Source organism: Bubalus bubalis, chromosome 17 (genome assembly GCF_019923935.1).
Source record: "Bubalus bubalis isolate 160015118507 breed Murrah chromosome 17, NDDB_SH_1, whole genome shotgun sequence".
NCBI classification, from domain to species: domain Eukaryota; kingdom Metazoa; phylum Chordata; class Mammalia; order Artiodactyla; family Bovidae; genus Bubalus; species Bubalus bubalis.
In genome coordinates, this window is record NC_059173.1 from 37244595 (window position 1) to 37260874 (window position 16280).

The 16280-nt window shown below is 35.5% G+C and overlaps 1 protein-coding gene across 11 annotated transcripts in view; it reads left to right on the plus strand.

Moving 5' to 3' along the window:
• The window catches only part of KIAA1109 (KIAA1109 ortholog), a 206838-nt gene that overhangs the window by 172596 nt on the left and 17962 nt on the right, over positions 1–16280 (plus strand). For 10 of the 11 annotated variants that reach the window (XM_025268008.3, XM_025268017.3, XM_025268015.3 and 7 more), the window contains 12 exons: positions 50–230; positions 2636–2837; positions 4504–4665; positions 5575–5714; positions 7928–8129; positions 9849–10049; positions 10789–10968; positions 13591–13728; positions 14403–14660; positions 15126–15276; positions 15685–15842; positions 15955–16147. In XM_025268008.3, the coding sequence (XP_025123793.2) occupies positions 50–230; positions 2636–2837; positions 4504–4665; positions 5575–5714; positions 7928–8129; positions 9849–10049; positions 10789–10968; positions 13591–13728; positions 14403–14660; positions 15126–15276; positions 15685–15842; positions 15955–16147 (2166 nt within the window). The remainder of the gene's footprint in view (positions 1–49; positions 231–2635; positions 2838–4503; positions 4666–5574; positions 5715–7927; positions 8130–9848; positions 10050–10788; positions 10969–13590; positions 13729–14402; positions 14661–15125; positions 15277–15684; positions 15843–15954; positions 16148–16280) is intronic. The other variant, XM_025268016.3, reaches the window with a different exon arrangement.

A 16280-nucleotide genomic window follows, 5' to 3' on the forward strand; every position in this document is an offset into this window, starting at 1 on the left:
AAATGTCTTACAAAAAGATTTAAAAAACCCATTTTTTTTCTTTTTATAGGAGTTATGACAGAAGTTCCAGGAGTTTAGATCAAGAATCTCCTTCCAAAAAGAAGAAGTTTCAAACTAATTATGCTTCTACCACCCATTTAATGACTGGCAAGAAAGTGCCATCATCTCTACAAACAAAGCCCAGTGACTTAGAAACAACAGTGTTTTATATTCCTGGAGTTGATGTAAAGGTAAAAATCTAAATATCTAGGATAAGAAATTAGATTATTAGTAGCCAGGTTTATTTCCTATCATATATATTCTTCCTTCACTGCTGCTGCTGCTGCTGCTAAGTCGCTTCAGTCGTGTCTGACACTAGTTACATTAAAATGAGACTTTCTGAAGTTTTCTCTAGTGTAGCTGTATTATGAACAAGAGACCTTCTAAATTGCACATTGCCCCATGTGCATGAAATTTTCCATGATTTTGACAGGAATAAGTTTATTTTCTTTTTCTTTTTTTTTAATTTAAATTTATTTATTTTAATTAGAGGCTAATTACTTTACAATATTGTATTGGTTTTTGCCATACATCAACATGAATCCGCCATGGGTGTACACGTGTTCCCAATCCTGAACCCCCCTCCCGCCTCCCTTCCCATACCATCCCTCTGGGTCATCCCAGTGCACCAGCTTCAAGCATCCTGTATCCTGCATTGAACCTGGACTAGCAATTCGTTTCTTATATGATATTATACATGTTTCAATGCCATTCTCCCAAATCACCCTGCCCCTCTCTCTCCCACAGAGTCCAAAAGACTGTTCTATACATCTGTGTCTCTTTTGCTGGGTTATCGTTACCATCTTTCTAAATTCCATATATATGCATTAGTATACTGTATTGGTGTTTTTCTTTCTGGCTTACTTCACTCTGTATAATCGGCTCCAGTTTCATCCACCTCATTAGAACTGATTCAAATGTATTCTATTTAATGGCTGAGTAATACTCCATTGTGTATATGTACCACAGCTTTCTTATCCATTCATCTGCTGATGGACATCTAGGTTGCTTCCATGTCCTGGCTTTTATAAACGGTGCTGCGATGAACATTGGGGTACATGTGTCTCTTTCCCTTCTGGTTTCCTCGGTGTGTATGCCCAGCAGTGGGATTGCTGGGTCATATGGCAGTTCTATTTCCAGTTTTTTAAGGAATCTCCACACTGTTCTCCATAGTGGCTGTACTAGTTTGCATTCCCACCAACAGTGTAAGAGGGTTCCCTTTTCTCCACACCCTCTCCAGCATTTATTACTTGTAGACTTTTGGATCGCAGCCATTCTGACTGGTGTGAAATGGTACCTCATAGTGGTTTTGATTTGCATTTCTCTGATAATGAGTGATGTTGAGCATCTTTTCATGTGTTTGTTAGCCATCTGTATGTCTTCTTTGGAGAAATGTCTGTTTAGTTCTTCGGCCCATTTTTTGATTGGGTCATTTATTTTTCTGGAATTGAGCTGCAGGAGTTGCTTGTATATTTTTGAGATTAGTTGTTTGTCAGTTGCTTCATTTGCTATTATTTTCTCCCATTCTGAAGGCTGTCTTTTCACCTTGCTTATAGTTTCTTTTGTTGTGCAGAAGCTTTTAATTTTAATTAAATCTCATTTCTTTATTTTTGCTTTTATTTCCAATATTCTGGGAGGTGGGTCATAGAGGAGCATGCTGTGATTTGTGTCGGAGAGTGTTTTGCCTATGTTCTTCTCTAAGAGTTTTATAGTTTCTGGTCTTACGTTTAGATCTTTAATCCATTTTGAGTTTATTTTTGTGTATGGTGTTAGAAAGTGTTCTAGTTTCATTCTTTTACAAGTGGTTGACCAGTTTTCCCAGCACTACTTGTTAAAGAGATTGTCTTTTCTCCATTGGATAGTCTTGCCTCCTTTGTCAAAGATAAGGTGTCCATAGGTGCGTGGATTTATCTCTGGGCTTTTTATTTTGTTCCATTGATCTGTATCTCTGTCTTTGTGCCAGTACCATACTGTCTTGATGACTGTGGCTTTGTAGTAGAGCCTGAAGTCAGGCAGGTTGATTCCTCCAGTTCCATTCTTCTTTCTCAAGATTGCTTTGGCTATTCGAGGTTTTTTGTATTTCCATACAGATTGTGAGATTATTTGTTCTAGCTCTGTGAAAAATACCGTTGGTAGCTTGATTGGGATTGCACTGAATCTATAGATTGCTTTGGGTAGTATACTCATTTCACTATATTGATTCTTCCAATCCATGAACATGGTATATTTCTCCATCTATTAGTGTCGTCTCTGATTTCTTTCACCAGTGTTTTATAGTTTTCTATATATAGGTCTTTAGTATCTTAAACATTGATATTCATGTTTGCAAAACATTGCTTAGTGCAACTTTTTTAGATTCTAGAATTATACATTCCTAGAATGTTAAGCTAGAAAGAATTTAAAATAGTATCTGGGATGACCTATTTTCACCTTAAAAATGAAAAAAAGCTAATAAGGAATTTGCTAGAATCACAGAGCTAACTTGAAAAATCTTCTGGTTCCTGGATCAGTGTTCTTTCTGCCGTGTTTTAGTACATTTTTTTGTTTTCCTCATGTGCATAATTTTAATTTTGGAAGTTTATTTGTTTCAATACAGTTGCATTACAATTCCAAGACTCTAAAGACTGAATCACCTAATGCCTCCAGAGGATCTTCCTTGCCACGAACACTCTCTAAAGAGTCCAAGCTGTATGGTATGAAAGATAGTGCAACATCTCCTCCTTCTCCTCCTTTACCTTGCACTGTCCAGAGCAAGACTAACACCTTACTTCCTCCCCAACCCCCACCTATTCCCTCAGGTATTTAAGGAAAATATACTTTAATTTTTTTCATAAATTAATTTCAAGTCATCACCTACTTGCTCTAGTAAGACTTTCAAATTCACATGTTTAAGAAAAAAGGACTTAGACTTGCCAACAATGACTGTACAAAATTCATGTATGGAAGTGTAAGCTAATTCCTTTTGCCTAGTTTTCAAATTGCTATTACCTTAGAATATCAGTTTTTACTTAATTTTTTAGATCTATGTATATTTAGAAAGTCTTATATAGCTCAAATTTGGGAGCTTATGATCTAGATGGAAACATCAGACTTATATATTTAAGACAGAATACATTGAACTTAAACCATATTTATTATCTATTATTGCATAACAAATTATCCCAAACTTAGTGGCTTATAATCTTGGACATAGTTTCTGTGGATCAGAAATTCAGAAGCAGTGGGGCTGAGTGCATCTAACCTCACAGTTTTCTATGAAGTTGCAGTCAGGATGTTGGCTAGGGATACAGTCATCCAAATGCTTGACTGGGTCTGGAAAATCTGCTTCCATCATATCCCATTCACATGGCTGACAAGCTGGTGCTTTAGTTTCTCCCCACGACTGGGCTGCTTGAGTGTTCTCATGACATGGCAGCTGACATTCCCTCAAAAGGAGTGATACAAAAGAATACATGGCTGAAGCTGCAATATCTTCTATGCTTTAGTCTTAGAAGTCACATACCATCATTTCCACATATCTTATTGATCATATAGGTGACCCGTATTCAGTGTGGGAGGGAACTACACAAGAGCATTAGTACCAGGAGGAAAGGACCATTGGAAGTTATTTTGGAATCTGGCTACTATACCACATGAATAATACCTTATATATATAATAGAATTTCCAAAATGGGAATATTGGGTTGGACAAGAAAAAGCTTTGAGAGATGGAACTTGACATAAATTTTTCAAAGTAGCCAGTAATCAGGATAATGCCTAATATTTTTATATCACTTTTAAATTGACAAGACATATCTATGTCCATTAAGTACAGGGCAGGTATTATTATCCCCATTTTATATATGAAGAAAGTTAAAGCTCATAAAAGTTGAATTTCTTTCCTAGGTTTACAAACTAATACATGATAGACTTGGAAACCTAAGCCAAAGTTATCTAAATCTTAGCTGTTATATCATTCTGTTGACATGGAAATATTTAGTCAGGTAGAAGGAAGGAGAGATGCAGTATATACATGCCTCCTTACATGCCCATGTAAGGAGGCATGTAAATATTTACCAGGTAAGAACAGCAAGAACCTAAGAAAATGTAAAAACTGATGTTTTTCCTCACTTGCCACAAATTATCATTAGTCAGAGTTCTCTATATCTTCTTAAGTTGACAAATAATACTAAATGAGAGGCTAAATGCTAAAATACTAATGAAAGAGTTAGCAAAATATAAATTTGAAAAACTGAACCAAAATTTGTGACCTAGAGCAAGTAGGAGTAACTGTTGTATTTATATACATCACTGATCATCTCTGTATTCTAACAATAAGATTTCTATCAACCTATTTTTATTGCATTCTTGTGTGGTTTTAAGTACAAGGTGCTTCACCTGATTAAACTCATATAATTCTAATTTCTCACAAGATTATGTTTTCTGGAAACTATTAAATTCATCTCACATCTATACATGTTCTAGCCAAAGGAAAAGGAAGTGGAGGAGTAAAAACAGCCAAGTTATATGCCTGGGTAGCACTTCAGTCATTGCCAGAAGAAATGGTAATCAGTCCCTGCCTGTTAGACTTTCTGGAAAAGGCTCTGGAAACTATCCCAATTACACCAATTGAAAGGAACTATACAAGTGAGTGTCCTCTTAAATACCTAATTGCCCATCACATGTATTTTGCGGTCCTATTACTAGAAGGATTTTGTAATGCTTTTATATATTACCGTATAATACATTCAATGATAAAGAAATTATAGAACAGAAAAAGAACTTGAGAGACCATCTAGTCTTGGTGGGGTTTATGATTCCTCCATGGCTACAGCTACTTAATGACAAAATTAACATCCTTAGTCCTGTGTTTGAAGAAGGAAATGGCAACCCACTACAGTATTCTTTCGTGGGAAATCCCATGGATAGTGGAACCTGGCAGGCTGCAGCCCACACATTCACAAAAGTTGGACATGACTTAACAACTAAACAACAACTGCTGCCAAGTCACTTCAGTCATGTCCGACTCTGTGCGACCCCATGGACTGCAGCCTACCAGGCTTCTCTGTCCATGGGATTCTCCAGGCAAGAACACTGGAGTGGGTTGCCATTTCCTTCTCCAATACATGAAAGTGGAAAGTGAAAGTGAAGTCACTCAGTCGTGTCTGACTCTTAGCGACCCCATGGACTGCAGCCCACCAGGCTCCTCCATCCATGAGATTTTCCGGACAACAGTACTGGAGTGGGGTGCCATTGCCTTCTCCCTAACAACAACAGATCCTGTATTAGAGTGACTCTTGGACTGGAAACACTCCTTGAGGACAATGGCAAAATTACTGTTTTCTTTGTATGTTGTTTGGTACAGCAGTGGGAATCAAGAGTTTGAAGGAATGAGTAAGAGGTTTGAATAGGGAAAGATGTAATGAATAATGGGCTACAGAAGCCAATGTTTCTGTGCATTCATACCCCTGATCTCAGTACTAGCAAAAAAGAAAAAGATCTTTTAATAAACAGTTTGCCTTTACCCTAATACTAAAACTTTAAATATTTTAACAGCTGTCAGCTCTCAAGATGAAGATATGGGACATTTTGAAATACCAGATCCTATGGAAGAATCAACAACATCACTAGTATCATCTTCAACATCTGCTTACTCTTCCTTCCCTGTAGATGTTGTGGTTTATGTACGAGTTCAGGTAATATACTTCATCTATTCCTTTTTATTTTAAAGAAGAATATGTTTTTTTAAGTTTATTTGAACATATACAATATTAATTCCTTTTAAAGTTTTCTTAAGGTTCATGGACCTTTAGTACGTTTATCGTGGCCTAGAGGTTGCCTGAACCTCTGGGAAGTATATGTACAATTTTATGTGTTATTTATTTGTCTGCTGAGGAAGTTCATATCTTTGAGTATTCAGAATTGAGATCTCATTCTTTTGTGGCAAAAGTAAAAATATGTAAGTTAAAACCCTTTTTTTTTTTAGCACATTATACCTTTTTAAAATTATATCATGGCATCTGTATTTCTTGTCATTATGGTTATTTGTGGGCAGACATAAAGTGAAATTGAGATATAAAGTCACAATAGTACCTTTTTTAGATTCTTCTAAGGGTTATATGGTGACTGCAGCCATGAAATTAAAAGAGGCTTACTCCTTGGAAGGAAAGTTATGACCAACCTAGATAGCATATTCAAAAGCAGAGACATTACTTTGCCAACAAAGGTTCGTCTAGTCAAGGCTATGGTTTTTCCTGTGGTCATGTATGGATGTGAGAGTTGGACTGTGAAGAAGGCTGAGCGCCGAAGAATTGATGCTTTTGAACTGTGGTGTTGGAGAAGACTTGAGAGTCCCTTGGACTACAAGGAGATCCAACCAGTTCATTCTGAAGGAGATCAGCCCTGGGATTTCTTTGGAAGGAATGATGCTAAAGCTGAAACTCCAGTACTTTGGCCACCTCATGCGAAGAGTTGACTCATTGGAAAAGACTCTGATACTGGGAGGGATTGGGGGCAAGAGGAGAAGGGGACCACAGAGGATGAGATGGCTGGATGGCATCACTGACTCGATGGACGTGAGTCTGAGTGAACTCCAGGAATTGGTGATGGACAGGGAGGCCTGGCGTGCTGCGATTCATGGGGTCACAAAGAGTCGGACACGACTGAGCGACTGATCTGATCTGATCTGAAGGGTTATATAGTTATGTATTTAATAATTTTATTCTAAAATTCAGTCCTGTTTCAGGCCTGTAGAAGTATAGGCTACCCCTCTGATACTGTGGTTCCAGACCACCACTGTAATAAAGCAAATGCTGAAGTGAAGCAAGTTACATTTTTTTTTAATTTCCCAGTGCATATAAAATTGTTTACACTATCCTATATTCTATTAAGTATGTACTAGTATTATATCTAAAATAAAACAATACCTACCTTAAGTAAAAAAGAATGCTTAGAAAAACTGTACCATTAGACTTGCTCAAGGAAGGGTTGCCAAAAACTATCATTTTATAAAAAGAAAAAAAACACTCAACATCTACAAAGCACAGTGAAATCAGGTATATTAGCATCCAACTGAGTCTGTTTATTAAGGAGGATTTAACTTGTATCCAAACTTCAAGGTTTAGTTTACCTTCAATTAAAACTTTTTTTTTTAATTTTATTTTATTTTTAAATTTTACATAATTGTATTAGTTTTGCCAAATATCAAAATGAATCCGCCACAGGTATACAATTAAAACTTTATGATCAGTGTCAAGAATAAAAGAAACACTAATGATCATCTCTTCAGATAAATTTCTACAAAAGCAATTTGGCCAAAAGAATTTCAGTCTGATCTTCTGGAGTTTTGCACTAGTTTTTTTGAAGATCTGATGAAAACATGTAATAAGTGAGGCCTTGAGAGTTTGTAAAACTTCTGTTATAAATGCAATAATAGCCTTTTAAAATTTCAGCATAAAGAAATTACTTCCTTTAAAATACTTGATTATGAACAACATGGACATGAACATATTTAATATTCTGAATTATCTAAATGTCTACATATTTACTGTTTAGAATTCCTCAAATATTTAGTTTTAAAGTGATACAATTTTGTTGATGCATTTTGCTTAATGTATCATGTGTCTGTTTGAAAAAGGTAGGGCACCTGTGGCGGATTCATTTTGATATTTGGCAAATCTAATACAGTTATGTAAAGTTTAAAAATAAAATAAAATTAAAAAAAAAAAATAAAAAAAAAAAAAAAAAAAAAAAAAAAAAAGAAAAAGGTAGGGCATTAAATTCAAAATAATAAATTTGAAATATGTAGACTGAGGTGGAAACTGAATGTAATTTCTGGAGTCCAACAGAAAAATTTTTAATCACTTAGTTCCTAGAAACTTTTCTTTCTTTGTCTTTCTGTACTTTTCAGCCCTCACAGATCAAGTTTAGCTGTTTACCAGTGTCAAGAGTAGAATGCATGCTAAAGCTGCCATCCCTGGATTTGGTGTTTTCTTCAAACCGAGGGGAACTGGAGACTTTAGGGGCTGCGTATCCTGCAGAAACCTTATCCCCTGGAGGTAGTGCTCCTCCAAGTGGAACAAAAACCTCCTCGAGCAAAACTGGAGTACCAGGTGTGGAAACGTTCTTTTATTCAATTAGCATAAAAAGCCAAGTACTATTTTAATAGTAATTAATAAACATTTCCAAATAAATACATTTGGAAAAGGAGAATATTTGAGAATTAGGGTATTTATAGAAAAAATCTATAGTGGATCAAAGTTTTGAGTGTATTTCATTATACCCAAGGAATGGCAGTTGCATAGCGTTTTGTTGTCCACTCATGTGCATATTCCATCTACTGTGAAGTGTGAATGATAATGTGTTCAAATACTTTTGAATGTTTTATTTTAGGCTGTATTTTTACTTTATGAGTGATCAGTGTTGCAAATGGTAAGTAAGAGCTGTAGTCTTAACTTGCAAGGATTTCTTATCACACTGAATTAAAAGTATATCAAATTGTGTGTATATGTATAAAAAATTTTTAGTGGTAAAATTTTGTTACTTAACTCAAATGTCTGTTTCATGAAAGGTTTAGGTATTAAAGTAGAACTGATGATTTCCTGATGAGATAGTCATTTTTCACTCAGTGTCACTTCTGCCCTAAAAATCATCTGGAGATCACAAATGCAAGTAATAAAGATTTTTGGGGATATTTAAAAAAAAAAAAAAAACAGAATGAATGAAAATGTAAAAGAACTGATAAGAGAACTAATAATAAGACAGTTTAACAGTTCTACCCCTAAAGCAGATATTGGAATATACACTTTTTTCTTAATATCAAAATGTCATAAATTAACACATTATTATAGCAGTATATATGCACTATGCTAGGAATATATAATGTAGGAATATATAATGAAAGGAATATAAAATGAGCAGCTATTTTTATGCCCACATTTCTTTTAGAAAATGAAAAAGTGAAGTAGCACCCCTTATGTTACCATAATAAAACATGCAGGAAGGAATGATGATGAGAATAAATGTATAAAAAATGTAGATTATGACAATATCCATTCTTTGAAAGGATCTCGATGAACTTGACTGAGTTCTGGATCAGTGCTAAGGGCTGGATATACTGTAGTGAACTTAGCTAACAAGCATATTCCTTGCTAATGTGAAACTTAAATTGAATTTGGAGAAATAGATAATAAGCAAACAAGTGTATTTTCAGTGCAAACATGAAGGTGGTAAGTATGAGTTAGCCACATAGACAGTTGGGGGAATAAAACACTCCAGGTATACAGTATAAAGTCTATAAAGTAGGAAAGAGTTTGGCAACTCTTTGAAATTAGCCTGTTCCACTCATGTTGAATGTTGCCAATAAGGTCTTCTTGATTTCTAAGAGAGAGACCTTTAACTTTCTCCATTTGTGTACTTTGCTCTGTTTCCACTGTTTCTGTGGAAATGTGGACTCCAGTTGTATGATTTGGATTTTTTACAGTTCATTCTCCTCCACTGCTTAAGACTCAGCTATTTTGTACCTCTTCCAACCGCCTGCTTCTAGTAAGAACAAAGGAGAAATTAAACAGGAAACCTTGGAGTTGGCCAGTCATATGTATAAATAATTATTTCAACAATGAACAGAATATCCAACCCTGGTTTATACAGTATATTAATTGGAAAATACATCTAAACCCTCATGTTAAGGATTTAAATCTACTGATTAGTTAATGTTTGACTATTTCCATTTTATTTTCAAATCATGTTTGGTTTTTGAGACTATATTAAGACAGTTTTTTTTAGTACTTTCTGTGTCTTATTCTATTTTGGGTTTCTTGTGTTCCCTATAGGTTCATCAGGATTAGGCAGCCCTCTTGGCAGAAGTCGACATAGTAGTAGTCAGTCAGATCTGACCAGTTCCAGCAGCAGTTCCTCTGGGCTGAGCTTCACTGCATGCATGTCTGACTTTTCCCTTTATGTATTTCATCCATATGGAGCAGGGAAACAAAAAACCACTGTTTCTGGCCTTACACCCGGATCAGGAGGATTAGGTATACTTAGCATGTTTGCCTCTTTTTCAAATTTATCACATCTTTTCAAGCTTTCATCTTTTTAAAAATGATGTTATCTTTAATAATGGATATAAAATGAGATCAGAAACTTTTTCTTCTTGATAATATCTATCCTGTCTCTACATTAAATAAACAGAAATATGAAATAAGTAATGTAGGTAAATCATATAAGATTTTAAAATTCAAAATATTTTATAAGTGATATACACTGTGTAATCTCTTCAGATATGAGGTTACTTATGCTGTGTTTAAATGTTTCATCAAATTGCTATTTGTATAAAAAATTATATTCTGTCAGTAGTTAAAATTTTAAATTGTGTACATCATCACATTTGTTAATTTAAAGTGATACTCTTTAATATGACTATTTAGTGAACTTAAATTCCACTGCCATTTTAAAGTACAGATTTACCACTAAAAATACATAGGATGTTGGTATTAGTGAATGTTATTAACTTATTTAGACAAATAATAGACACACTCCACGTCAGTGCTAGTTTTTGTTGAGATGTAAAAATCATCGTTATGGTTATGGACTTGAACCTATTATTGTTAGGAATGTCTAATGTTCATTAGGTCATTCTGCTTAAATTTTAACCTCATTTAAGTGATTTTAATTAATAGCATATTATAGCCTATTGAATAACTTCATGTAACTAGTTGTTGGGGATTTGTGTGTGTGTGTGTGTGTGTGTTTTCACATATATTTTTTTTTAAGGGAATGTAGATGAAGAACCCACTTCAGTCACTGGTCGAAAAGACTCACTCAGTATAAATCTTGAGTTTGTAAAAGTGAGTTTGTCTCGGATAAGGCGTTCTGGAGGTGCCTCATTTTTTGAAAGTCAGTCTGTAAGCAAGTCTGCAAGCAAAATGGATACTACACTAATAAATATATCTGGTATTCAATTTTATATTTTTTAATTGAAATATTGTTTTCCCAGCATTAAATAAGGGCCTCCTTTTAAGTGTTTAAATATTAAATAATTTAATAATGTTAAGCATTTAGTGATAAGCTGATTTAAAGGAGAAGAATAACTTCTAGCCAAGTACTATCTCAGTCCAGTAAGATATCAGTGTTAGAAATAGGATTTCTAGATACATACATGGAAATATCACCCAAGGGCCAAAATATGCCTATTTAAGTTGCTAAAAACTGCTTCTTCACTTCTCTACCATGAGTTGGTATAACTTCTGACTTATTTTTTGATTTTTTAATTGTAAAATCTTAAAACACTAAGGAAGAATGGGTGTTGAAAAATTTTTACTTGGTATCGTAAGATCTTGAGTTGTGTACCTGTGTATCACTAGCTTTATTATAAAGCTAACTAGTTATATATGATGGACAAATGACTTACTCACTTTCTGTACACTGTGATTTGAGTATTTAAAACTGAGTAGAACATTTTGAAGAATTCAGAGTACTAAGTGAGTGAAAACTTTAAAAATTATTAATCCAACAAGTATAGGTAAGTACACTTAATCCACTCAACACAATATATGTTTGGTCATTCAGCAAACATGTAATTGAGCCTGTATTTTACAGAGAACTTGTGCCAGGCACTCTGCTAGGTACTTGAAGATGCCCACATGAATAAAGCAAGGTCATGAAGTGAAATGAAGTGAAGTCGCTCAGTCGTGTCTGACTCTTTGCGACCCCATGGACTGTAGCCTACCAGGCTCCTCTGTCCATGGGATTTTCCAGGCAATAGTCCTGGAGTGGATTACCATTTCCTTCTCCAGGGGATCTTCCCAACCCAGGGATCGAACCTGGGTCTCCCGCATTGTAGACAGACGCTGTACCGTCTGAGCCACCAGGGAAGTCCAGGCAAGGTCTTATGAGTAGACAAATTACAGTGCAGTGTGACAAATCCTATAATGGAAGTTTACTTAAAGAGGAGGAAACAAATTCTGTTTTATATAAGAGATCAGAGAAGGTTTCACAAAGGATATGATGTTGGGGCCAGTCTTTAAAATTATGTAGGAATATTCTTGGCTATGGCAACATGGTATTTAATGGTCAGAGCATCAGAAAGTATGCTTTTGGATCATACTTTGATTCACTGAGTTAAAGCATAGGTGTAACTGAACACTGAGTTAGTTGTACAAAGTAGATGGGTTCAGAGACAGGGAGGACTTGACTAGAGGTAAAGCTGATAAAATAGCCCAGGACATGACTGTGGGGTGGGGGGACTCCTACCATGCTAAAAAATGGGGTTCTGATCCTTTGGGCAAGGAGAAGCCATTAGCAGTTTTTAAGAACTGTATGACAACACTGTCCTTAAAGATAGCAATACTGTTGTGTACACTGAAAAATCTGTTAAGAGGGTAGATTTCATGTTAAGTATTCTTGCCACAAAAAAGAACAACCAAAATTATACATGCATTATAAAATCTATGTTTTTTAAAAAAGGAATGATCCTTAAGATTGATGTTTTAGGAAGAGAGCTGATAGGAGAATGGTAAGAGATGGTAGAGTGGAACGATGCTTGGGGACACTGTTGAAGTAGACTAAGCAATAGGGGATGAGGGCCTGAATTGTGACAGTAAAAAAAGAGGAGAGAGAATGGTTTCAAGATAAATATGAAAATCCACAAGCTTAAGGACAAGTTGTATGAGCAGCAATAGAGGAGGCAACAATGCCTCAGGCTTTTAGCTTAGGTAGCTCAAGGGGCATTGAGGTCACTGCCTTTAGAAAATAAAGAAGGAAATACTTATATGACACTGAGGTAGAGGGATCTGATAGGCAATTGGCTATTGGGCTGTGTGGATATGGGCTCAGGCTGAAATGGAAAGTTCAGGTTTAAGGGACACTGACATGTGAATGCAACAGAAGCTCTGATGGAGGACTGGAGGAGCACCTGAAGCAGAAGTAGCAGAGCAAAAACCCCAAGTCAGCCATCAGAACACTTTGAGACTGACAATTCGCTGCTTAGCTGGTAAAGAGTCCACCTGCAAGGCAGGAGACCTGGGTTCGATCCCTGGATTAGGAAGATCCCCTGGAAAGGGAAAGGCTACCCACTCCAGTATTCTGGCCTGGAGAATTCCATGAAATGTACAGTCCATGGGGTCGCAGAGTCAGACACGACTGAGCGACTTTCACTCACAAAATACTAACTTCTGCCATACAGTTACTTGGTTTGCAGCTGCTTTTGAAGAAGTCTGTATTCTAGCTAATCCTGATGATTCATTTTCCATATCTGAGATGGGCCCTGTGTTAAAGCTGGAAGCTGTCTATAACACTGACCTTAGATCCTGTGTGAGAATTTCATGATAAAGTGGTAACAGAATTCCAGTTTGCTCTCACCTCAAAAATGGAAATGGAACTAATGGTGCTAGAATGTGCTATTTTTATCAGCTGCGAAAGGAACACATTATCACTTACTGATCATACTATATACCTCATTTTGGCATTTCAAGAATTGTAACAGAATTATAATTCAGTTGTGTAATATTATATCTACCATGTGAAAATATTAAAGGTTTTGGAAATATGTTCTAACAAATTTCATTGATGTATCAGCTGTTTGTGATATAGGGTCTGCTTCCTTTAAATATGATATGCGCCGCCTCAGTGAAATTCTGGCATTTCCAAGAGCCTGGTATAGGAGGAGTATTGCAAGACGCCTATTTCTTGGAGACCAAACTATTAATTTGCCAAGTAAGCTTGTTTATGTAATTATAGATTATACTTAGGCTGCTTTTAATTTTGATTACAATAATAATAAGATTCATGATTGATAACACAAACTTTGTCTTACTTGGTAAACTACTCTGCAGTTCTTTCACTTATTCAACAAATGTCAGTGGAGCCCCTTTAATGTGCTAGTAACCACTGGGAATGGACTAGCATTGGAGGTCACAAAATGCTTGCTCTTTCGGGGATTATTTTGTTCTGTGGTTACCCTGTAATCTCTGTAAAATCTGGAAATGCATAAATAATTTAACCAACTTAATCATGGTTAAACATGGAAAATAGAAAATATTGGGGACATGCTACCATATTTTTTTCTCTTCAACATAGATATTGCTGTAGTAGTACATTGTGTAAGTGAAAGTAAAGAGATAGCATTATACAGTAGAAAATATTAGAAATTTGGATTCTAGGTCTATTCCCTCAACTGTAATATGGGACAGAGTGCCTGTCCTACCCTTCTCATATATTTTCTGTGAGAATTAAATAACATGCTGGAATTGTGCAAACTGGACATTGTACAGTTTTCAGAGAACTTGAAGAAATACAAAATGTGATTAGAAGTGGTGGAGTGATGAATGTTTTATAGCATGGAGATATTTTCCTGTTAATTTTGTTTTTGTTATCTACTTTCCTTTTAGCATCTGGCCCAGGGACACCTGATTCCATTGAAGGTGTAAGCCAACACCTTTCTCCCGAATCATCAAGAAAAGCTTACTGCAGGACCTGGGAGCAGCCTAGTCAGTCAGCCTCCTTCACCCACATGCCTCAGTCACCTAATGTGTTCAATGAGCATATGACGAACAGCACCATGTCACCAGGGACAGCAGCACAGAGCCTAAAATCCCCAGCCTCCATAAGGTCAAGAAGTGTGTCTGATTCTTCAGTTCCCCGAAGAGGTAACACTGTTCTTTTGTTAGCCCTCTAGAGCTCCTAATATAAAAATCTTAATTGGTTACTCCCAGATTTTTGCCCCAACTGCACAAAGAGATTACAGGTTTTTACAGAAGATGTGGGGTGGGGGTAGGAGTCCCAAATGGAACAACACACACATACACACACTTGACAGTATTTGCTAGCAGATGAGACAGCTGGACGGCTAGTTGCTTTGAAAAGGGATAGAGAGAAAGAAATGAGCATAGTGTTAGCGTGCTCCATATGGTACTTATTGTTAGAAGTAAAACACACCTACAGTGTTGTAATAGGTACTTGATATTGAAAAAGTGTGACAGCTAGTAAATGTTAGGTTTAACACAAAAATATCATAATTTTACTCTTTGGATTATAGTGATAAGAGTGGTCTTTGCTTTGTAATTGGCTGAACATCTATATAAATAAATGTACATTTTATTTTCTATTTTTAGATTCACTTTCAAAAACATCAACTCCTTTTAACAAATCAAACAAAGCAGCAAGCCAACAAGGGACCCCATGGGAAACACTTGTCGTGTTTGCTATCAACTTGAAGCAATTAAACGTTCAAATGAATATGAGTAATGTAATGGGAAATACAACGTAAGCTATTCAGATACAAAGATACAAAGAAAATATATCTAATCATCATATATAATGTTTCTAATTGTTGTAAAGCAATACAAAACCTTTTTCAAATGCTGAAATGTTTAAGACAGTAAATAGATAAATTATAAATTGCTTTACCCTGAAAATGGTTTAATCCTAAAGATACTATAACATAGAAACAGCATGAAATATGTGTTCTAAAAAGAAAATAAGGAAAGTAGCATAATTTTCTAGCTAAGAATAAAGCTTCATTATTAATGTTAATATTCAAATGTTTACCATAGTTTTTATAAGAAATGTATTGTTTCATTGTCCAATTTTTTTTTAATCATACAACTCCTGTTTTAATTCATGACATTGGAAGCCATATGTCTATTTAATAAGCCTTTTTCTTTTTGATAGCTGGACAACTAGTGGTTTGAAGAGCCAAGGCCGCCTGTCAGTAGGAAGTAATCGAGATCGAGAAATAAGCATGTCTGTTGGTCTGGGAAGATCACAGTTAGATTCTAAAGGAGGAGTAGTTGGAGGCACTATAGATGTAAATGCTTTGGAGATGGTTGGTACGTTGAAATTTTACAGCTGAAAAATATATTGAGAAAAGCATTTGAAAACCGATTTTGATGAGTTTTTATTAGGCATTTCTGTGAAAAGTAATTATTGTTTCTATTTTAGCTCATATTTCTGAACATCCAAACCAGCAACCCAGTCACAAAATTCAGATTACTATGGGTTCTACTGAAGCTCGTGTGGATTACATGGGCTCAAGTATTCTCATGGGTATCTTCAGTAATGCTGACCTCAAGCTTCAGGATGAATGGAAAGTAAATCTGTATAACACACTGGATTCAAGCATGACTGATAAAAGGTATTTAGTGAAATATTACTTTTTCAGTACTTTACATGACTGCTTTTAACATATTTTCTATCATTCAGTGAAAAGACTCAAACCATTTTTCCTGCAATTACATGATTTTTCTGTCATACAATTAATATGAATG